Source organism: Ambystoma mexicanum, chromosome 3q (assembly GCF_040938575.1).
Source record: "Ambystoma mexicanum isolate Mex_15411 chromosome 3q, UKY_AmexF1_1, whole genome shotgun sequence".
NCBI classification, from domain to species: Eukaryota; Metazoa; Chordata; class Amphibia; order Caudata; family Ambystomatidae; genus Ambystoma; species Ambystoma mexicanum.
The window spans coordinates 1,081,299,668-1,081,323,217 of record NC_090926.1 but is presented as its reverse complement, the minus strand read 5'-3'; the positions used below and the strand labels follow the sequence as shown (position 1 = coordinate 1,081,323,217).

The 23,550-nt window shown below is 45.5% G+C and overlaps 1 protein-coding gene across 5 annotated transcripts in view; it reads right to left on the bottom strand.

Annotated features, from left to right (window-relative positions):
* The window catches only part of LOC138583269 (zinc finger protein 75A-like), a 257,686-nt gene that overhangs the window by 202,544 nt on the left and 31,592 nt on the right, over nucleotides 1–23,550 (bottom strand). For all 5 annotated transcript variants that reach the window (XM_069655355.1, XM_069655358.1, XM_069655356.1 and 2 more), the window contains exon 2: nucleotides 16,280–16,400. In XM_069655355.1, the coding sequence (XP_069511456.1) occupies nucleotides 16,280–16,400 (121 nt within the window). The remainder of the gene's footprint in view (nucleotides 1–16,279; nucleotides 16,401–23,550) is intronic.

Genomic DNA, 23,550 nt, shown 5'->3' with positions numbered 1-23,550 from the left:
CAGATGCTATTGAAAGAGTACATTTGCATCATTCCTTTTGGTAGACATTTGGCATTGAGGAAGTTGTTTAATTTTAGGGATACAAAAGACCTGTTCTTTTGATACAATATGTTTCAGGGTTACAAGCTTGGAGTTTACCCTTTCAGCGTCACTAGGAGGTTGAGATATATCAAAGTGTCAATAAGCCAGTTCCCCCTTTAACCCAGTGGCAATAATAGTATCCCTCCCAGTGAGTCTCACCCCACGGAATCTCCCCACCACCATTGGCCTGGTCTCCACCCAGGTAATCCCCCTGCAGTATACCACCGCCAGGATTGGGATCAGAAAGAGTCCTACCCTTTCCAGGCCAACTGGGAGGAGACTTTAGGCAGGGTTTTGGTGAGGGATCTGCAGGATTCCCCACAGCTGGCAGATACTCCCCTTGTTCACCCCCCCCCCTATCTTCTCCTAGAAGGGAGGGGGGTTACCTTTGTCTTTCCGGACGTACAACAAATGGAGTCATGCATTACGACCAGCAAACTTCACAGCAGTCAGTGTGGCGCAAGTCACTTCGGATGGGTCAAGAAAACTAGGTTCACTCCACTTTTGCATAAAGTTCTTAAAGACTTTGTCCCCCAGATAAACTTGTATTTGCTGTAACAGTGATGCTTTGTCTTGCAGCATTGGTCTGTCTGCTGTTGCAGCGGCTAGCCAACTTTGGCAGGGCCCCATCTGTTGGAATATGAACTTGAGAGAATTGGTAAGCTCCCCAAGATATCGCTGAAACTCATCACCCAAAATCTCTGCTGAGCTGTAAGCATCAGAAGCTGTGCGGACAGGAGTAAGCAGTGCTTGCAGCCTCCTCTCCTGTTTGTTACAATCTCATGCAGGGTTAAGTGATGATCTGAACCAGCAAACAAAGCTAAAGGCAAGCAATGCAGCCAGCTCTTGTGGAGTGTTTCTCACATCTTCGCACAGCATTTTTAGGAAGCTGTTGAGGCACTCCACAATTCTGTTGGCTTGAAGGTGGTAAGCTGAACAAAATGTATGTTTTATGCCCAATAAGGAAGTGATTTCTTTGAAGAGGTGGTTGAAAAAATGTGGTCCATTATCAAAGCTCAACACCTCCTAAATACCCCATCATGGGAAGATACCATGTTCAAGGACTTTAGCTCTGGGGTTGGCAACGGGTGGACACAGGGACCTACTTCAACCCAACGGGAGAATGAGCACACACCAACCAGATTGTGGAAATGATTGCATCTGGCAAACATATCCACAAACTATGTGAAGATGTCCAAAAGGCCATGACGGATGGGGCGATATCATCTTTAGCAGTATAACATTTGCATGTTACACAATTAGTAATGAACTCTGCCACGTGTTCCTGCAAGTTTGGAACAAACCATTCCTCTTGCAGGTCAGCTGCAATGTACTCTTTGGATGTGTGTGCTGGGTAATGCAATTGTTCAAGGGCAATCTTAAGCAGCTCCTGGGGCATAATGGGCTACGCTGAAATATTTTGTCTTCATATTAAATCTGTGCGGGGGATAAAGAACACCCTCTGAGCCGTGAGCAGGGCATTATAGGGTTTAGTGATTTGTACTTTATTGTGGAATGTTTGAGACCGTGGGAACTTTTTCAGTAACATGTGGTAAATACGCTGCTTTGTCTGCTACATCATTGCTCAGAGTTATTAAGTTTGTACCTTTTGTATGGGCTGCACACTTTACAACTGCTAATGCTGAAGGAAGGGGCAGTACTTCTATCAATCTGGAAATTAAATCTGCATGTTGCACTGGTGTGCCATCTGATTTTTTAAACCCTCGCCTCTTCCATCTGGACATCACTGAGTGCACTGTTGATGACATATGCTGAATAAATGGTGGCACACACCCTTTTGACATTTCTATTGCTGTTATTAATGTCACAAGACCTGCTGCGTGTGCCGAATATTGTCGTGGAAGTCTAATTTGTTTATATTAACCCATTCTCACATCGTACCACATCTACCTCCTTCAGTCTGTAGCCAGTGTTCTGATCGATCTTGATGACCTGTTAAGGAAAAGTATCTCTCCTTCCTCTAAGAGGTCTTCTTTAACATGGCTTAGGTTGTTATCACCCAATATGTACATATTCACCTGGTTGCACTGGGACTGCAAGAAATGTTGCTGGATTAACAATTTGAAACCACTATGTTAATTGAGTGATTTGATAGAATCACTTCATACCCGCAGCTCGCTGGGGGGTAAGGGTAGAATTCGATTTTTCTAGGATAGCAAACACTGCATGTGCCACTTAAAGTGTCACTGGGTAGCCATAGTAATGGTGGATTATTTGTGTATGGCAAATGCTGCTGCTGCAAGTGCTTGCTCAAAAGAAAAATTTCCCTGTATTACTGGGTCTAGAAGACTGTAATAAGCCAAAGGCCTGTGTGCTTGTGGGTGAGACAGCCGTCATCATCTGACCGTTAGAATGTGGGTCTATACAGTTTGGAGTATCTGGGTGATTCCATTCTGTCTTACCCAAAAATTTTTAACACATTGCTGACAGAACCATTTTGATTACAAAGTTATTCCTGCTGCTCCAAGTCCCTATAGCTAACTTGATTTCCCTGTATGTAGCCTCTTACTTCCCCTTAGATGTACAAGTAAATGTCCCTAGGGAGGGAGGAATGCAAGAGGCTGACCCGATCCTCTCTAATGCTTTCCTAGAAATGCTAAAAGGAAGTGCACACTCTAAGTAGGTTGATTATGTGTTTAGGTGTCTTATTAATAAAAATTACTTAATTGGTGTCAATCAAGTTTTTCTTCATGCAACAGACAATCATGATTTTTGTCACTCATTAAAATATGATTTTGTGATGTTATTCTACCGAGTCCACAACTCGCTTTTAGTGGGTATAGGGGGTTTGGGTCATCACCCCAAACCAAAAAGATCCTTCTGGCGACCAGTTTCGGCGGCTATATTCTATGTATCCGCCTTCTTCAGGACAAGTATACACCTGCCTATGTCAGAGTATTTAATTTGTTAATAGAAGACAGTTTTTCATTATTGTCTCTGCTCCCTGTTTGGCTAGGGAGGCTTCCTGGGTGGTGTTCAGGTTTTCCAAACTTTTTGGGAGGTTGGCTTTCGTGTGCCCTGGTTGGAGAGAAATAGAAAGGGAACACTAAGTCACACTTCTAAGGACATACATGATACACTGTATTTTTGTCGGCAGGTGCTATTTGCTCACCTGTCTTCCTATGGCGAATCAATCCAATATCTCATGTGGATTGTCATCGTCTTGTTCGTTAGCCTATTGAGTAATAAGCCTCTATCACTTTTATTATTTTTGATTTTTCTCTGTAGCAACACACTTATGAGAATCTTATAGCCGTTGTACCTGAATGATCTGCTGTATCCGTATCGCTAGTTACTTTTCATTAAGGTTATGCTTCACCTTCCTTCATTCTCCTATGGTTACACTTCACATTCCTAAGTACTCTTGTTCCTAAGGGCGGAGTGTTCAGCCAGTTAGTGTGAGTCAGCCTTATACATACATTTCATATTAATCAATTAGGTTATGTTAAATTACCTTTCTGACTCTTATGGATAATGTGCTTATGGAGTGCCTGTGTTGGTATTAGACTTGAGGTGAGTAATTCACCTCTGCTGTTTGTACCATTATTCCCGGCACTCTGTATGGGGATAATCAATGTGGTTGAGTTGTGTCACTAGGGATGCATTTTTTACATAGGTAGATCAGTTTCTCTTATTTTACTCCAAACACGGCATTGCAATTAGGATGCACTTTGTTAGATTGGGCGGCATGATTTGCGATTTTATAATTGAGGGTTGCAATCATTTTAAGCCCTGTTAGTTCCAGAGCTATTCATCTATAGTCACTCACTGATTAGTTCCTCTTTCTTATGTCTCGGTCCTCCAGTTATCGCCTCACGTAATAAACAACCTTGTCTGTTCTTGTAATTGCTGCCTCTAATTGTATTATAATAGTGGTGGAAGGAGCTACCTCCTTGTGCACTGCTTGTCTGAAAGAAAATTATGTGGTTAATTGAAATGTGTTTTCTTCAATCCTGGGCACCCATCCTAACACTTGCACTCCGTAAAGGAATACTTCAGGGGAAAGTGGAGCACCTCGCAGAGTGCTGCAAGCGCAGATTGCTTGTATAACTGCCTTAGCATGTATGCAGTACATATCTGGTGGGGGGGGGACACTATGCCCGGTTTGGTGAAAGAAACGGTCATGTTTTGTTTGCTCATAATATCACTGCCCAATATGTTAACTGGTGTTTGTTTTGAGGGTGCTTCATCTTCCTGCATGCCTATGGTAAGGGTTAAATCCTCAATGAAAAGAATTGTTACAACAGCCCCAGAAAATCCCTGTATACCCATTTTGTCCAAAAAAATAAAATCTTCCTTTGTTAATACAAGACGTGGTAGCTCCTAAGTCGACCAAAAACAAGAATGTCCTGTCACCTAGCTTCCCTGCAAACTGTGGTTCCTCTTCCGGGTCTAAAAGGTATCGATAAAACTGGGCACGTTGAAGCCCTCTATAGGCTATCCTAGTGGGAATTCATGTCTACCTGAAAATGTAAAAAGGTTCCCTTCCAACAGTGTCACTCCTGTGTATTGTGGTACTATGCCCTGGTGTAAAACATTTGTATCCCACTGGTGAGCAGGGGTTTGCGATTGTGCTTGGAGGGGATTTGGTTGTGGGTATTGGGGCAACTGGTGCTGGACCGTATTCTGTGGGAAATGGGGATTGCCCAATTCTCCAATTTCGCAAATCTCTCAAAACATCGCTCTTTCAACAATGCCCTGTGTCCTTTTCTCTAGGTCCCCTTCAATTGCGGTTTCTGTTGTGCTGTGGCCTGGTTCCCATTAGGCACTCTGCAGGCCCCAATTCATCTGGGATTACTGTTGTATGTTTGTTTATTTATTTGGTAATGCGCTCCAAGCCCGTGGGCATCTGGGCGCAGCAATACAAGAGGACTCGAAACTTAGTTACAATGCCTGACACAGGCTATTACAGAAAAACAGTGGTCGCTTACAATGGGTGATACAATACATATAGAATATCAAGGATTGTACTATGATCTGTGTCCCATTATGCTCTCTCCCATGCTCTAGTTCCCCACCTTGCTGGGGGTTACGTTTGTATCATTGGTGTCCTGCCTGCTCCTCCTATCTGCTCCTTTCTGTGTGCTCCCTTTGGTGTGACCCCACCCCCTGCATATCCTGTGCTTTTCGGTACTGGGCTGTACTACTCTCCTTTCTCTCTCACTCCCTCCTACTACTTTCCTCCTTGCACCCCTTATGGTTTCTCCCATCTTCTCCAACTGCTACTCTATCTGAGCCTATCCATCTCACTAAGTCTGCAATGAAGAAGTTCAAGAGGGACATCTTGGTTTCCAACCCAGGCTTCCCTATCACTGAAACCTACATCAGTGCCTCCTCCAGACAGACTCTCACTGACATCCTCCATGTTGTTCCCTCACCAGACCAATGGACCCCTCATATGGTCTTGGCTCTCTCTCCTATCTCCTCTGCTCCCATTAATGGTGGCACTCGGTGGGAAGCCCTCTTGGCCTCTTTCCACTCCTCCAAGATCATCACTAATGTCCATTTGAATGGCACCATTTTGGTCCAGTGCCCTCAGCCTCAGCCCAATTTCAGATAGGTGTCCCATCAACTTCCCTCCTTCTCCTGTTGCTCATCCTAGCACCTCTTGGGCTCCTCTGCCACCTCCTTTCTCTGCCACCTCCCTAGCAACTTCCTCTTCATCTCGGGCAACTACGCCACCTCCTGCTACCTCCTCTGCCCACTCTCGGGTCCCTCCTCCTCCACTGGGTGTACCTTAAGCCTGTACCCCACCATGGAAGTCTTTCAAATGTGGCAACCTGCTCCACGTCGCCACTCTTAACTCTTGCTCTGCTGTCAAACACACTCTGACAACTCCCACAACCTCGAAGAACTTGACCTGGATGGTTTTGCTCTCACCAATGCATGATTCACAGCCAATCGGTCACGAGTTTTGACACTCTCCTCCCTGGTGGCTACAAGATCCTCTCCGAACCTAGAACCAACCCAGCAGGAGGTGGAGTAGCCCCGATTTTCCAGAGTGGGTCCCAGCTACTGTAATTCCTACACAGGCCTCCTCCTTTGCCTGGTATGAAGGCTCTATCTCTCCCAGCCCATCTCTGACTGTGGCCACCATCTACAGGCCAATTGGCGAGGTTGCTCTCTTCCTCTCAGAGTGGGCTGACCTCTCCTCTTCTCTCCTTGCCACTACCTCTCAATTTCTCCTGCTCAGAGACCTCAACATCCACCAGGATGCTTCTAATCCCTCCTCTGGGCTCTTCTGCAACCTCTGCAACTCCCTCTCTTTCATTTCTACCCTCTGGTTCGACACTCTGCCGGTCACACACTGGATGTTCTCATCTCTTCAGACATCCCCCTCTCTAACCCCCTCAACACTACTTTCTCTTGGACTAACCACTTTGATCTCCTCTCACCTGAAACTCTATCCCTTAGGCAAAGCCCGCCCCACCACTGCCACCTACCTTCTCGTCATTTGGCCCATGAAGCGTGTGTCAGTGGATGCTTTTGCCGCTACTTTCTCTGCTCCTCCTATGTCTGCGGCTGACTCACACTCTGACACAGCCCCCTCTAAACTTCATATTTCCATCTCCAGCACTCTAGATGTCCTTGCCCCTGTCATGAGAATCCATCTGAAGCCTACTTCCAAATTCATCTCTTGGTATGACTCCGAACTCGCCGCCCTCAAATAGTGCAGGGTGGCTGAGAGGAAGTGGAGGGCTTCATCCTGCCACCTGCTCCAAAGGCAATACAGACTCTATATCCTGTCCAAGATGAGAGTCCACATCCAAGCAGTATCTCTGCAGCCTCTAAAAACATGGACAAATTCTTTCAAATCTGCAAGGAGCTGGTCAATCCATCTGCAGTTTCCTCCTCTCCAGTTCACGCCCATGCTTTCTGCACAGCTTTGGCTTCTCACTTTACCACTAAAACTCAGGACATCCTGTCCTCTCTCTCTGCCCCTCGATCTACCTCTCTGGGCCCCCTCTGGACGCCTCTCCCTCTCCTCCTCCTTTCTCCTCTTTCTCTCCCCACCTGACAATGTTGCTAGACCAGTCCAATCTATGAAAGTATCATCCAAACAGGTGCTTCCCTGCTCCTCCAGAATGATCAAGGACCACATTAACACCCTCGGTCCAGCCTTAGCTGATTTATGCAATCGCTCTTTTACCACTGGACCCATCCCCTCTCTCCTCAAGCACTCCCTTGTGCACACCCCCCCCCTATAAAAAGCCTTCTGCCGATCCTACCGGTCTGGAAAACTATCGCCCGATCTCATCACTCCTTTCCTGGGCAAACTTCTGGAAAAGCTGGCCATCTACCAGCTTACTGCTCACACTGAATCTGTTGGTTATCTCCATGACCATCAGTCTTGCTTCAGAACCGCCAGAGGCATGAAAACTACCCTCCTGAACAGCCATGATGATCTGCTCACTAATGTTTACTCTAGCCTTCCTTATGTCCTCATCCTCCTTGACCTTTCCTATGCCTTTGACAAGGTCACTCTCGCTATCCCGATCAAATGACTCCCCGAGAACCTGGGCAGCAGGATCAGTCTCTGGATTGGTTGACCTCCTTCCTCCTAGACCGAACCTCCCAGGTCCAACTTGAGCTCTTTCTAGCCACCACCTCTCTCTGCACACATGTGCACCAGGGCTCTATCCTCTCACCCTGGCTCTTCAATGTCTACTTGGCCCCTTCAGCCCACCTGATCTCTACCTTCAGCCCACCTGATCCCTACCTTCAGCTCCAATTTTCAGCGTCATGTTGATGACACTCATCTTTCTTTCAGGCTCCCCTCAGCCTTCTCTTCTCTCTCGCTCATTCCTGACTGTCCATCCACGATTCAAGATTGGTGCACCTCCAATGATCTCGGCCTTAATACCAGCAAGACGGAGATCCTTCTCATTGGGACCCCTGCTCCTGCTTTCCCTCTCACTCTGGCCGCCCTCCTTGCGCCCTCTTCCTTTGCCTTCCGATGAGGCCAAAATCTGCGGTGTCATCTTTGACTCCACTCTCTCCTTCACATCATGCACCTTGCCAAGAAGGCCCACTACCAGCTGCACCTCCTCAGAGGTATTCTTCCTTTTCTCACTTTCCCCCAGTAGCTAACTGTCTCCAGAGCCCTGGTTCTCTCTAGGTTCGAACAGCCCCTTTCTCAATCTGCCTTCCTCTACCCTCCACCATCTGCAACTAATCCAGAACAAGACTTGTCCTTGGCCTCAAGCCCAGAAACTGCACCTCTCAGCCCTGAAATCTCTCCATTGGCTAGCAGTGGCTGCAGGGATGAAGTTCAAGACCCTCTGCATCATCCACAAGGCTTTCTAGGGCCTGGACCCATACTACTTCCAACTTTCTCTTCCAAAATACCATTCCTCAAGCCCTTCGCTCAGCTATCTAGAACGCTGAGGGTCAGACGCTACCGAAGGCAGAGAGTGGGGGTAGATCTCTCCTCTGCAGATGCCTCCCTGTCTCTCTCAAACTTGAGACAGACCACCTGAAGTCCTCAGAAACAACTCAAGACCTTTCTTTTCTTCTCTGCTTTCTCTTTTGCCTGCTGGCCTACCAGTCTCCTGAGCCAACTGGTTGCTTGTCTGCCCTCAGAGTCCCCTGAGTACCAGGCTCCTCCTCAATCAGTCTCCCCTACACTGCCTACCATCTCTGCGCACTTAAGGGCTGTTACGGTTACCCACAGTCCTGTTTGCTCCTTGCACTTAACCAGATCTTTGCTGCACTGGCTGCACTTACTCAGAGCAATGCTGCCATGATTGCACTTTCACCCCATTCCCTCTTCCTGGCACACCCCTCCATTCCCCCTGCACACTTCCCCCTACTCCCTGCCCCCTGCACTATACGTCGTCGCACTTGCACAATCTGAATGACACAAGGCATAATAAGGTTGTTTGTCTTGTCTACCCGCTATTTACCTCCCTGGTCTTGTCGCGCATATAAACACTTGTATACAGGTACATTATAAAAGACTTATCATATCATTTCACCTGACCAAGGACCAATTCCAATGGACGGAAATACCCACGAACAAACCTCATGGTACTGCGCTACTGTTAAATGAAGCCAGTCCAAATGCCGACCCACACTTGTACCGCGCTCTGCTTCTCCTGAGCTAAGTCAGCATTTTAAAGAATAAAAACATAAATGGTCTGATTTGCTGAGACGCGACCAGGGCCATACTGTACTTGATTTCTGCTCCTGCACACTCATGCAAAGTGTCCCACTTCACCTCAAACCCAACACGGGTCTCCGAACCTGGGTTTTACTACTCTGAATCGAATTCCAGTCCACCTCCCTCTCTGGAAATACCATGTTCCTTGTGAAAAATACCCTTGTTGTGGATCGTGCCCTCGCTTTTGTGGAAAATACCCCCTCCATTTGATGGGTTTTACATGTGTTGTCCTTCTGTGGTGTTTGTAATGACTGCTCCTTCCACACTGAATTTAGCTAATTTTTTCTGCACCAACTTTGCTTCTGCCTTCTGTGCTTGGTCTACTTTACATCTCTATCCTGTTTTGCTCTGCAATGGTGTACTAGGTGTGCCTGGATCTCGGGCCATCCTTTAGTCTCAATGCCCACCACCATCTCAATGCCCAAACACTGCCACTTTCTGAATTTGAATGGGAACTGTACTTAATTCATTGCCCACCCTATTTTTTTCCATCTCCGCAGCCTTAACAGCAGCCACGTTATAACTGATGAAGGATGGTGCGATTCGATCAGCACATCCCTCGCCTTTTAGAGCATGGTTCAGGGTACATATGGGCACCCGGGCTTCTGCCGCACATGCCATGGGGAAACACAACTGTACTTTAAATGAGATCCCAGTGCTCAACACAACCATGCACTTATGCACATGGGAACCCTAGCGTCTATTAAGTCAACATTGATTATTTTTGGCACAGCAGTTCACATGGAACAATTCCCACCACCACACCCATCAGATGTGCACCACATGGCTGCAACTCGTCCCCTCAGCTTGATTAAATGTTGTTTGACACAGTAATTACCATCGTCCGTAGAAACTAGAAGCCACACAATGCGATAACCAGGTCTTACAGATCCCCATCCAACTCGCTCTCCCCAGCCTGAGCCATTTGGTGCCCCCCCACAGCCCTTTTCCATCTCCAACTGCAGTAACAGTTTCACTCAGGCTGTTGCTGCTTAACCCTGATGGCAACCCCCTGCTATTAGTTACCTAACCCCACTCTTAATATGCTTACCCGACAGGTTGGTTTCCATTTGGAGGCTCTACCCAAAAGTACCAATTGTTATTTAATAACTTCACTTTTACCCACAGTAAAGATTCCTTTCCCTGTATTCTATACCTTCCATGATCTCAAGTGCTATCTATACTAACATATTCTAATAACTCTTTGCCCTTCTCCTTTTCTTAATCCCTTCCCCCCTTTTTCCTTTGTACTCCCGATTTCTAACAATGTATTGTTCTATTATAAACGCTGTGTCCAACCTGTGACTTGTAACATGTATTCACTTTACCAATCAATCACAATGACTTTCACATATATCATTGTAATATCAATGTTAAAGTCACCAAACCACATAACCTGACACAGCGTGCAACACAATCACACTCACCCGTTTTCACACTATCCGGGTCGGGATTCATACCCCATTGTGATCGTTAATCAATGTGGACATTAACATTTTTGCAAAGGTAATTGTGGCTAGGCTACTACCGTTGATGCCCCACTTAGTATACAAGGACCAATGCAGTTTCAGTCCTGACAGGACTACGGCCCGAAACTTACATCGACTGTTCAATGTAATGTCACTAGTTATGCCGGAATCGAGGGCTGTTGCCATGTTTAGAACATAGGTAATACTGCCTCTTCCATTTCCCCCGGTCTTCCAGTGCATGTACAGTTCATCTATGGGAGTCGCGTCCGTAAAGGAGCTCAGAAGGAGAAAAGTCCTAGTGAGGCTTGGGGAGCTTTTCTGATGGCAAAAGGGCCCAAAGGATCATTGTGTCCAAGTTGCTTCCAGCGATTTCCACTAGCTTTTAAAAAATGTATTTCAGGGTTTTATTAATATACGTTCTAAGCCGTCTGTTTGAGGATGGTATGGGTGTATGTATGCATGTGTATGCTTGTTAGTCTGTATGCTGAGATGGGGGTGGGGGTTCGGGTCTGTATGTGTGAGGCCCACACCTGCCACAGTGATGTTGCTGGGAGAACATGCTAGTAAATGTGTTTCCCCCAATAGTCTATATTAATACCTTTATGTCACCCCTATAGTCTGGGTCTATTACTCCAGCCATTACATCCAGGTCCTATTTCCGGGCTAACACAGATTTGGATACTAGGTGGATGAAGGTGCTCCTAGGAGGTAACAGAATTAGTATTGTGGGAATCAACTGCCGTTAACCTATTTCCATCGAGCCATCCCGACTGCTGTCTAAGTCAAAACCTATAGATTCACTAATAGCTACAGTGGCACCAGTGGCTCGATTGCTCATTTTGCAGCATTTCAGGGTTCCCCAATTTAAATCAGTTAAGTCAGATCCCACTCCTGTCAACATATTTAAAGGTGTCAAAGGAGGAAGCTGACACAAAGGCAGCAAGGTTTTGGTTATACACTTATTTCTTAAATAAAATAACTCACTGGACCTCATTAGGAGTTTGGAGGTAGCCATGCCGTTCTTACCGGCATGGCTACCCCCAAACCGTGTACCGGGTCTGGGTCCCCAAAAAAAAAGGAATTACCAGGCCATGCCGACTTTAAGCTCAATTGGAATGGGGAGGATGCTAACAATGGGCCCATTAATGATGGGCCCGTTGTTAGCATCCTGGTCTGCTAGCTGGTCCCGCTCTGCACGTCTGATCTAGCCAGGCGTCCAGATTAGGACCCGTTACAGACCTCATAATGTGGCGGCCCGGAATGAACAGTGCTGGTCCCTTACCGGCACCGTTATTTCCGCGGCCGCCAGCCTCGTAATGAGGCCCACTGTCTCTAAGAGGGGTTTCCCTGCCTGAAACAAAAACTAAAGGAATTGTCAGAATGTCCATCAAATCAAAATTCCACCATCCTGTGTCAAATCCTGCTCTAACCCTCAGACTATAACTAAAAAGTAAACAAACAAAGTTCCTCCTTCCGGAGAATGGATCCCATCTCCTGCTTCTTGAATAGTGGCCAGCACGTGTTCTCTTTCAACAGAAAATACCAGGGTGAATGAGTTCCTTCGCCTGGTTTACGGGCTTCATAAAGACGTTATCCAATGTCCAGGAGAATGAATCCCTTCTCCTGGTATAAGCTTATGCAGTTCCCAGTAGAACCAGGGGGAATGACTCCCTTCCCTTGGTATTGCTTGGTAAAGTTCTTGCTCACTGTTGGGTTTCCAAACCCTTCTCTGGAGGCCAGTGGTTGCTTCATTACAGCTGCACCAATGAGGATTTCCTCTGATGCTTTCCTTCTCACTCTTGGGGTCCCGGACCCCTCTCTGGTGGTCAGTGGTTTCCTCATTACCTCTGCTGTGAGGAAGAATGCCTCTGATGGCAGCCCTCTGGTTGCTGGGATCCCAGACCATTCTTTAGTTATACCTATTAACATCTGTGCCAATACCGGTCTGGGCAAAAGCCACCTTAGCCTCTGTGTCAACCCCTGGGTCCCTTCTGGTTTTCATGTACCTCCTCTTACAGGGCTTTGGTATGTTGCAGGGACTTCCTGGGACTGGGTGTCAGTACTTACCAGTCCTTATGGCGGAAGTGGTGCTGGTTTCCTCATATGTACATACTCAGGACCCTGCATGGTGTTTGGAACCTTCTATGAGGGTCTAGTCTCCTTCCAAGATGGTGGGTCAGCCGTGTCACTACAGACATCATTCAGGAAGGTTATTCCAGTTTCCACTATAAGAATCGGCATCAGCAGGGGTGAGACGCATGGCAACTCGGCTTGGTGTACACTCTGTTCTTTTCCCCCCCTCTTTCCTGCCTATTCTCGTTTCCCGTTCATTGCTACATTCCTTCCTGCCTTCCCCTGCTTGCCTTTCATTCAAATTTGTTTTCACCAAACCTGCTCCGGTGAAGGTTGCTGTGCCTCTCTAAGCACAGTGGTTCTGTATGGTGGGAATTGGACCCCTTCCTCACTGTGCCTTAGAGAGGCTTAGCTTCACGTCACTGATGAGGCCCAACAAGGCCGAAACACGTGTCTGGGGTTGCTGTTGGTACTCTTGTTCAGAGGAGAATTGTCTAGCATTTCGGCGCTGGACTGCCTTTGTGGGTAGGACAAACACTGTATAGCAAATGGTTATTTCTCCTCTGCGAAGGGTGCAGTGAGCTGTAACATGGTTTTAGACCCTCCTGAGTGGAACAAATTCCATATACCAGGGCATTTGACCCATGTTCATTCTCAGTAGAGGGGCTCCCAAACGCCTTATACCCTGTGAATTATCACACAGTGTGCTTTACCCTGTTGTATCACATATTTTTTAAGCTCTTCTTTAGAGTACTGTGTGATAAACTACTTTGCAATCTCAGCCAGTTATCACCATGAATAGAATATGCTTACCATTTAATCTACGAGTGGCATCTTACTGTGTGTGTATCTGGTAACGTTTGGCAATGGATTGATAAGTGTTGCTAGAATAAAATGTTGTGACAATTTAATATTGTTTTTGTTGTGGGAGATGCGCTAGAATCCCGAGGGTATCCTCACAGCTACTCCCCTTGGATCCTCTTCTCAGGTGGCCAGGGAAAAGTAATCGCTTTTGGATTCTGACCCGGGGGTGGTGAAGCGAGGGAATCTCATCTGAGTAGAGGGTCCTTGAGTACTGGGGAGAGGATATCCACAGGTGTGACATGGTATCGCCTGTTACATATGAAAACAAATCTAACCCTCCCCCAGCCTTTATTGGCTATTGTAAAACATCTCCCCTCATTTTCCCTCATTCAACCTACTACAGTACTGAGACGAGGAAGAGGCGACTAAGAGTAGTGAACACTACTCAGTACTACAGTGGTGAAATGACTTAGAAGAGGAAGAGGCCTGCAGAGTATTGTAAAGGTCAGGCATGTCCCAAGTTCTCCTCTGATTGCAGGCAATTACAATTGGGAACTCTCATCTGTACACTGTCAACGGGTTGCAGGTGCATAGGAAAGGAGGAGACCAGCAGCAAAGAGATCAGCAGGGAATCCGGTTTGCGAGGAGGCAACCATCCTCAAGGAACTGTGGAGCCCAGGAACAGGCGGCCCATATGAAAACCACAGGTGTGGGATCCTCCGTGGTCAGAGATATGCAGCCGGAGCTGTGGGCAAAGAAAAGGAACAAAGTAGCCACCAGCGTCTGCGTAAAGGAAGCAGATCTGCCGGCGCGAGCTGGAGAGAATCCAAAGCGCGAGCGGGGCTCACAAGTGGAGGAAAGGCAGCGGGGGGAGCCAAAACCGAACAGCCCAGCTGCCCAGAGGTGACGCCAGGGTGAGTGAAGGGAGAAAGTCACTTGAACCGGTGCTCTCCTGGGAGCTGTAGGGAAGCAAGATGAATGCCGAACGAATGAAACTGCATGCGCACAATGAAACAAACCTGAAGCCGCGGGTTGGATAAAAATTAAGCAGCAAAGCAAATGATCACCAATATTGAATACCGAACCGAATGAAACCTTTATGGGCAAAGTTACGACCTGATGACAAATGAATATGATGTTCAGATATTGCACGTTTGAAAGTAAACTACGAGGCAAGAGTCGAAGATTGCAAGAGCATAGCCGCGAGGTGGTAAAAGAATAAAACCAATACAAAGTGAACTTTATGCTTGAATATAGTGTGGCAGGGCCTCCGACTGGCAAATGATATGCGACACATTGTGGCAAAGCCAAGATGCTGTCGAGAGTGTCAACATTCACAAAGGGGAAGATACAGAAGAACCTGTGTGAGCTAAAGAGCCTAGGGTTTCTGGTTGCGCGACCTGTAATTGGTGGACCGTGTGGTCTGACAGCTGTGCCTAGACCAGAGAACCATAACTTATGGAAGCCAAAGACATTGTTGAAGTAAATCAAGAAGGAGTAAGCTGATTGAATTGTTGCGGCATCCTGGAGTGTTAAGTTCATCTTGAGTGGTTTTGAACATTGAGAGATTGAGACCAAGTATAAGTTGGCAAGTTGAAGTCTTGGGGAAGGGAAACCTGGCACTTAATGAACGTTAGTGCTGTCTTGAGGACTCAAACCTCAAGACCTTTTTCTTTGGAACTGTGTTGCCTTGAACTTTGGGAAACGAACTCCAAGGATTTGTCGAACTGTTTTGCACTTGGGAAAGGTAATCAAGACTTTTGTAGAACTGTTTTGAACTTGGGGAATGGGAGCTGAAAAGTAAGGCAGGAGCTGAAAGAAGCTCAGAACTTTGTTTTGATCACCATTTATTGTATTGTTAACATCCATACACATTGTTTAGTTTTAGTTGTAAGGGCAAGGATGGGTTTTGGACACAGACAGACTTTTAAGTTGAACTTTCTGACTCAGATTTACCTTAGTTTCATTAAGTAGGGAAATCCTACCTTAGCATCCAAGTTAGGGCTCCAACCATCCTGACATTTAAGTTAACAAACCATTTTATCTTTGAATCTGTTGTCTTCAAAGCTGTCAATTGTCACTTTTACACTTAAGTGTGGTAGTGGGCAGGACGAACATAGACTCCTTTAGCACGTAATCCATTTTATTCAGCACCATGACGAAGCACTGGGCATTATGGTGCAATGTAATAGCTTTATATAGGAGTTCCCTTTATATCAAAGGATGAAACTGCCACTGTTTAAAATCTCGGCATACAGTAAATAATTCTGTAACAGTTCTCAAGTCTGTTACTCGTTAAATTGTACTCCTTTTAAAGTAGGGACTGGTCACTTTTGAAATTGGGATTATCTATTGCTGGTGGAAATATTAATGCAAGGTTATATATTTACAAATACATATGTGCTGTGTGGGTATGTGTGCGTGCATTTATGGGTGTGTAAAATCAGGGACTAACAATTACTAATTCAAATTTGTCATTATTTGTGGCTGCTGTGGCCTATATGTATCATCTATATGGGCATAGATCTCCACGTAGGTAAGGCATTATCACAACTGTAATACAGTTCATACAACATATTGAAAAATACAAATCGCTTTCTCTTCCTCCACAAAACTTAGTATACAGGGTTTGTCTCATATTGTATAAGATAAGAAAGTGTAGTCTCACCAAGTGAGGTCAAGGCTTGCTGAATTTCCTTCATCACGTTCCTGTAAATATCCTTCTGCCATTCCTGTAAAAGCTTCCATTCGTCTTCAGAGAAATAGGCAGCAACATCATGGAAAGTGGGCTGTTTGGGGGTAACAAAGTATACATGACATATTCAGCAAATGAAAGCAGTTGTACCAAATGTTCAAATCTTTTTTTCTTTTTGCACATGCATACCAGTTTTTCTCTTTTTTTGTACACACGCACAGATTGTGGAGACAATTTAGTGACGCTGTGCTAGCCCCTCGGGGAAGCCATCGCATCCTTCAATATCAAAGGGTTGTGCCTGTCTAAAGATACACAGTTTACCAGAGACGTATGCCTAAACACAGGAAAATACTCCCATCTTGCAAAAATAGGGAGTAAAACCCCCCTAACAAAAATGGGTTTCTATCCCCTGCTTCCACGCACACAGCTCCCCAGAAATGGTTGCAGCCAGAGTTGTACCAGAGTTGTATCACGGATAGAAGAGCTCATTATTATCATCTTCTGAAGATAAACTTTAAGGTATCATATTTTAATTTCCATGAACCATTCAATGTAAAGAAATTGGTATAAAAAAATTCAAATAAACATTTTAAATTGCTAAACACCACGATTTGGAAATATCAATTTTACTCTTAACTTCAAAAAAACAGGAAGCAAAATACTACCAGAACATAAACTTACCTGGAGCCACTGATGTGTGTGTACATGTGCACCCGAATGGAGCAAAACAGAGAGCACATTATAAACCAGGCATGCTTATTGTAGCATGTATTCGGCTCTTTATGGGGTATACTTAAGTTTTGTAACCTCAACATACAGTATTTGGATCATACGGGTATATGTGACCATCTGGGTGATTACATTTGTGTACAGCATATATGTAACATCTGGTATGGATACTCCCATATGGATGTGATGAACCAGTTTAGAACGATAATACAGATAGTAATGTACTAAGCTTATTCTGCAATCCCTCTCATCACTAGATCTTCACCTCCCCCCTCAAGCTCTCCTTTGTGCGCCCACTCCTGAAAAAACCTTCCTCTGACCCCTACCTTCCGTGCCAGTTACCCCCCGCTCCCTTCCTGGGGAAGCAACTTGAGAAGCTGGCCTTGCCCCAACTTAACTCTCACACTGAACTGGTTGGTGGCCTCCACGACCATCAGTCTGGATTCTGAGCATCCAGAGGTGCAGAAACTGCTCTTCTGAACACATGTGAAGTACTGCTCACATCTTTGGATTCCAATTCCCCAGCTGTCCTTATCCTTCTCGATCTCTCCCCTGCATTTGACACAGTAACCACTGCATCCTCATACAAAGGCTCCACGATACACTTGGTATCTCAGAATGGGCAATGGATTGGCTGTCCCCTTTCCTCACTAACCGGTCTCTATACTCTCCCCCTGGCTCTTCAACATCGACCTTGCTCTCTTTGCATGCCTCATCTCCACCAACTTCCAGCGTTACGCAAATGACACAGCTCTTCAGACTACCTGCTGACCCTCTTTCACCCCTCCCCACCCCACATCATCCATGACTGCCCATCTGCCATCCAGTCCGGGTGGGCCTCCAATGATCTCTGCCTCAAGGCCTGTAAAACTGAGATCCTTCCCATTGGGACCCCTGCTCCCTCCTTCCCCTCACTCTGGCCTTCCTCCTTGGGCTCCCCCCCTACACCTTCAACTGAAGTTCAAAACCTTGGAGTCATCTTTGAATCCTCTCTCCTTCCTCCCTCGCACTCAGGACATTGCCAAGACGTCCAACTATCAGCTTTTCCTTCTCAAAGGAATTCTACCTTTTCTCCCTTTCCCTGAGAGGTTCAATGTGACGCAAGCCCCGGTTCTCTAAACCCGACTACTGTAGCAGCTTCCTCCTGAATCTGCCTTCTTCCACTCTGTGACCCCTTCAGCTTATCCAGAATACAGCAGCGAGAATTATTCTTGGCCTTAAGCCCAGGCACCAAATCTCTCCTGCACTATAAAGTCTTCACTGGCTTCCAGTTGCTAGACGGATTAAATTCAAATCCCTCTGCATCATCCACAAGGCTGTCTGGGCCAGGGGACCAAACTATCTTCAACTTTATCTCACCCAATGCTCTCCCTCTAGACCACTTCGCTCCTCTGGGACCAACTCCTTGTGTGTAAAGCGTATTGCTAAACAGAGGGCAGGGGGTTGCTCCCTTTCCTCTGCGGGCTCCCTCCTTTGGACTAGCCCCCTCCTCTCCCTGCGCCGCCTTGAGCAGAATCTTCTCAAATTCCGCTAACTCGTTAAGACCTTCCTCTTTTCCTCCTCTACTAATCTCACAGGTGCTGTATTGGTGTCCTTAGCCCTTCTGCATCTTCGGGGCCTTGACCTCGCACACCAATTCTCCCCAGCTCCTGTCTATCCACAGCACTTTGCATCCGCACACTCTCCGCCCTGGAGACTCGCACATACACCTCCAGTGGCCAAGGCTGTGTAGCACATTCCTAGCACTTCATCCATGGCTCCGCCTCCTCCCCCTCCTCCGCCTCCTCCGCCTCCTCCGCCTCCTCCGCAATTGTATTTCCTCACCCTTCCCATGCCCTGTGGGGACTTTGAAACCGTATATTCTTATTCTATAAGCGTCTAACAAGCAAACAATAAATACATTAATTTACTACCAGGATATATGTAATTACTGAAGGGCCAACATAAGGCCTCAAGTAAGCCATGAATTAGCTAGATCTATATCATTATTGAAGCACCAACACAAGGCCTCAAGTAACTTATGCATTCAATAAAGATACATATATCATGCCTGAAGCACCAACACAAGGCTAAAGAAGCTATGCATTCTATACACGCAAATATTATATATATATATGATAGATATATATATATATATATATACACATACATACATACATACATACATACATTCACACACCTTATCTAAGCGCTTAGAAAGAGCTTGCTTATTGAGAATATTAGTTAGATACACATATTAAGGTGTGATCTATGGAGAAAATCCTAACAGGTAAATGAAGCCATCTTTTTACATTTAACAATTGGAAAGCCCAAAACATTATTTCGCAATCTTGCTGACGCAACAATCATAAAAAAACAGATTGTGAAAGGTCCCGCCTCTAGACTCATGAGGCCAGACAAGATAGCTGCCACAATGCAACCGACTTGCCCACCAGAAGAAGGCCTTCCTGTTTACCCTCCCTCGCCAACCACCAATAGGCTGCTTTGCAGCATCATTGACCTTTCTTGGCGGGATCCGGTAGGCAACGCCAGCCCCCAAAGGCCAGCATTTAAAGCCTTGCACAATGTCTCCTGTCTGGCCATGTCCAGGCCTGGAGGGGCTCACTGCTCTCCTCAAAGTCACCACCACCCACAGGAAATTGATTCCAGCAGCTCCATAAAATTTGCAAATATCGCAACTCTGACTGGCAGGTAAGATTGTCTACTGCCAGCTATCCTTATCCCTCTTCACCATTTCTGCCCTCCCGGCACGCCCCATCCTCTCCTCGTTGCCCTCCTCCCACCTGCGATGATCGTGGATGCCTGCCCTACCACCAAGACTGCTTCCTGAATTTGCCTCCTGGCACACGTCACTGACTATGCCTTCTCGCACAACCCTCAGACCAAGACAAACCAAGATGAACGTACAACTAACTTTATATTCAATCACCATCATTACTGTGTTCTAAACTGTTCTGCTAAGACCGGCATAACCGAGGTAGCCCCTGCTGTTTTAGGTCTTGACCATCTTCAGTCCTTGTTTATACTACCAGAGCACTAACTAACATGCGCTTGACTACTTGTCAGTTCATGAATTATGAATTCTTAAATTAAGTTGTGATGCATTTTACCTTGCCTATCTCAAACAATTCTAATAGCCCCCTTGTGGCTTAGTGCTCCCCACACTCACACGCACGCCGACCGTGCCTAACACCTAACCAGTTTCTTGGGGGGTTTGTCCTGCTGAATCATGTCTCTAACTACTGCATTTGACTGATCAGCCCTGTGCTACATCTGTAGTCTAACTACTGGATTTTACTACCTATTACGCCCTGTGCTGCACCCCGCCTAATATGACTTGGTTACCCTGTGATGTACGTTTAACTATAATTGTCATGATACTATCGTTCCCTATGCCTGCTGGGTCCGCTACAACTGTAACTAACATGGACCAGTAGGCAGGGCCCATCTAATCTTGTCTCTTGAGTATCTGTACACCTCATGTAGACCCCCGCCCAATGAGGCGTGGCTTTGCCAGACGGTGCACCTACCCTAATGTTGTCCTTTTCTTTATCTGTATCCCTGATGTAGCCCCCCTGTACCATGAGGCGTGGCCAGACTCTGCATCTACTCTAATTTTGTCTTTCATGCGTTCCTGTACACCTACAGTAGCCCCCTGTATCAGGAGGCGTGGCTCCGACAGATTATGCTTTCAAGGTCCACCCGTATGTTGTAACCCTTATACGTGGTCTTGCACTGGTTAATGTCACTTTGCACTTAATGTAACTAGCTCCTAGATGCCTTTGAGTTTTGCGTGCTGCTACAAAAGCAAAAATAAAATAGAAATAAAATGGAACATATGAAGAGGTACTAGAAGGACAAAGAGAAAGGACAAAGTTGGAATTAGTATACGAGACAACTTTTATCAATTAAGAGAACAGGAGACAGGACACTGGACTAACATCAAGTGTCTGATGAGGTAATAAGACCCAATCAGGACCAAGTTAATGTAGGAAAGTTTTATCAATTAAAGATAATCAACAAGAGGCAGGACCTGGAATAGCGCCAGGAGTCTCATGAGAAGACCCAATTACGTAGAGATATTTTTTATAAACAGGAGTGACTAACAGCTAAACAAAGATATGGCAACTACGTCAGTGACTAATAACGAAATGTAAACCTCGGCAAATGGCATTGGAGACTACATTTAATGAGCTCAAAAAACAGTATGTAAGGTGGCCACAGGATCACATTAGAGAGCAGCCTCAGAAGAACCTAAGAAAAAGGACAAGGGGCCACCACACAGACAGCCAGGCTAACAAAGCAGAGGGAAGATGCCCAGATCTGCAGTCGCTTAGCAGAGCTGAGGAAAGATGCCCAGACAATCGGAAGGACTAGAGCAGAGCCCAGCCATGACCACTCATAATTGGTCTGACTAGAGGTAGTTGATCAAAAGGTGTATGTACCTTTGGCAAATAGCCTCTTCTGTTATGTTGAGATCTGTTAGAACCAGAAGATGATTCTGCACCTGCTTCTGGGGTGATTCCCACTTACACTTCCGAGTCTGCACCTGATGTGGTCGGTGTTCCAGATGGTGTTTTGACTAGGTGTGAATTACCATCATATTTGGACTGAAAGTGTAGACTCGGTCACCGTTGTAATCTCTCATCTCTGTAAAATTTCCGAAATGTTCTCATTTTAATTTCGCCCTGGTATTCTTTAACATCTTCTCATAATTTTTTTCTTTAGTTGATGCTGGATTCTTCATGGATTCTATTTCATTTTTAACTACATCAATCTCTTTGATTACTTGTGCATGCTCTCGTGCTGCGTGTGTAATAAGTAACTTGATCATCCTTGATCATCATGGTCTTCGTCATTAGTAATGTCAGGAAATATCAATATTCTCAACCCTTGTGGTATGATGTTGTGCTCCAAATTGTTTTTGAGGGACGATTGCTCCCAAAATGTATTAATTTCCTGTTTGCATAAGCATTCTAATTTGATAAATGTATTGGCCAGCGTCTCTGGTGCCAATGCTCTACTTCTGAAGGCAATACTGTCACTTCCCTGTGGGGTAAAAAGGGCTATACTGTCTTTACCTCTATTGAGAAGATACTCTGCCATTTGTATTATCGTCAGTAGCGGTCTGGCTGTTTAAACAGAGAGGAAACGCTCAGCTTGAATTCAATTAACTGCAAGCAACCACATTGATGGATTTTCAATGCGAATATTGCACTGTAAATAGTGCACATCACGACTAATGGGATAGAGATACAGGTATTTGTAACATGTATATCTTTAAATAATGCTTTCCCCTTACGGAAAACTAATATATAATACAGGTTTTCTTGTATAATGTGTGTTAGACGGAGGCTCACTTTTACACACATCAATTGAGATCTCTTAATACTGAGGTGTTGAAATTGTGCATATCTAGTAACTAAATTCAGAGTCATTTAGACTATAGAGACCGGGCAGTCATACTATTGATACAAGTACCTTGTAGATGCTCATGAAGTAAAATATGACTTTAAATTGGAGATTATTTAATATTCTATATAGCTGTATTTTCCTTTGTTTGTCCACATCCCCCTTATCCTTACAGTGACGTCGTTATACATGGATGACTATTATATAATTCATGTGAACCAATCAATATATGGACTGAACTTTAACCAAATTCAGGTCAAAACACGTGTTGGCAATTCTGTGTATGATTTTTAGGCAACCCTGTGTATATTATTTTCAGGTTATAGTGTGTTTTAGGACAACTATCTTGTATTAGTTAACTTGCTGACTCTCTACAAGAGATTATTAGATAAGAAATGTGAATTGTTGACTGTTTAAACTGGAATTTGTGTGGTTGAAAACACAATGATTTATATCTGCAGAGTATGAATATAGTTTCTAGACACATAGCTTCTGAATTGGAGAGATACTAATATGTTCAGAAACTTCACTAATAAATCCTAGTACTGCTCACAGGCAACTAAAATTGTGGCACCATTTCTTTGTTAACTGTTCTTAAAGAAGAGTGTAGAGCGCGGAAGAGGAGAATAATTGGTTTACCATATTTGTTGCAGTTGGGTTAGGGTAACCCGCCGTTTCTACCTGTACCGCAGCCAACTCTCAGCTGATCTATTTAAACAATTCCTCTAACTATCTGAACTTTGCAGGGGCACGTTGTCATTCATGGGCGAGTGCGGTCCAGTTACTTCACTGACGCCGGCCCGTTTGAGATTGTTCAGGTAGGTCTTATTGCTGTTCTTTAGTTTTGTTGCTATCCTGCATGCCTTTCTTTGTTTAAAATGTCTCTTTCTTCTCCCTTAGGTATGCAGAGCTTCAGCACGGCGAACTGGCTTGGGTGAGCCCCGTTGGTAAATGATTGCGCATTAAGAGCGCTATGACGCGGTAAGTAAGCGCTATGCGCAGCGCTGCAAAGTCTTGCCTTTGCTAAGCTGTGTTTTCCTTCCTTGTAGGTCGCGATGTTCTTTAGCGCAAGTGGAATGTCCGGAGTGGTGCCAGCCGAGAGC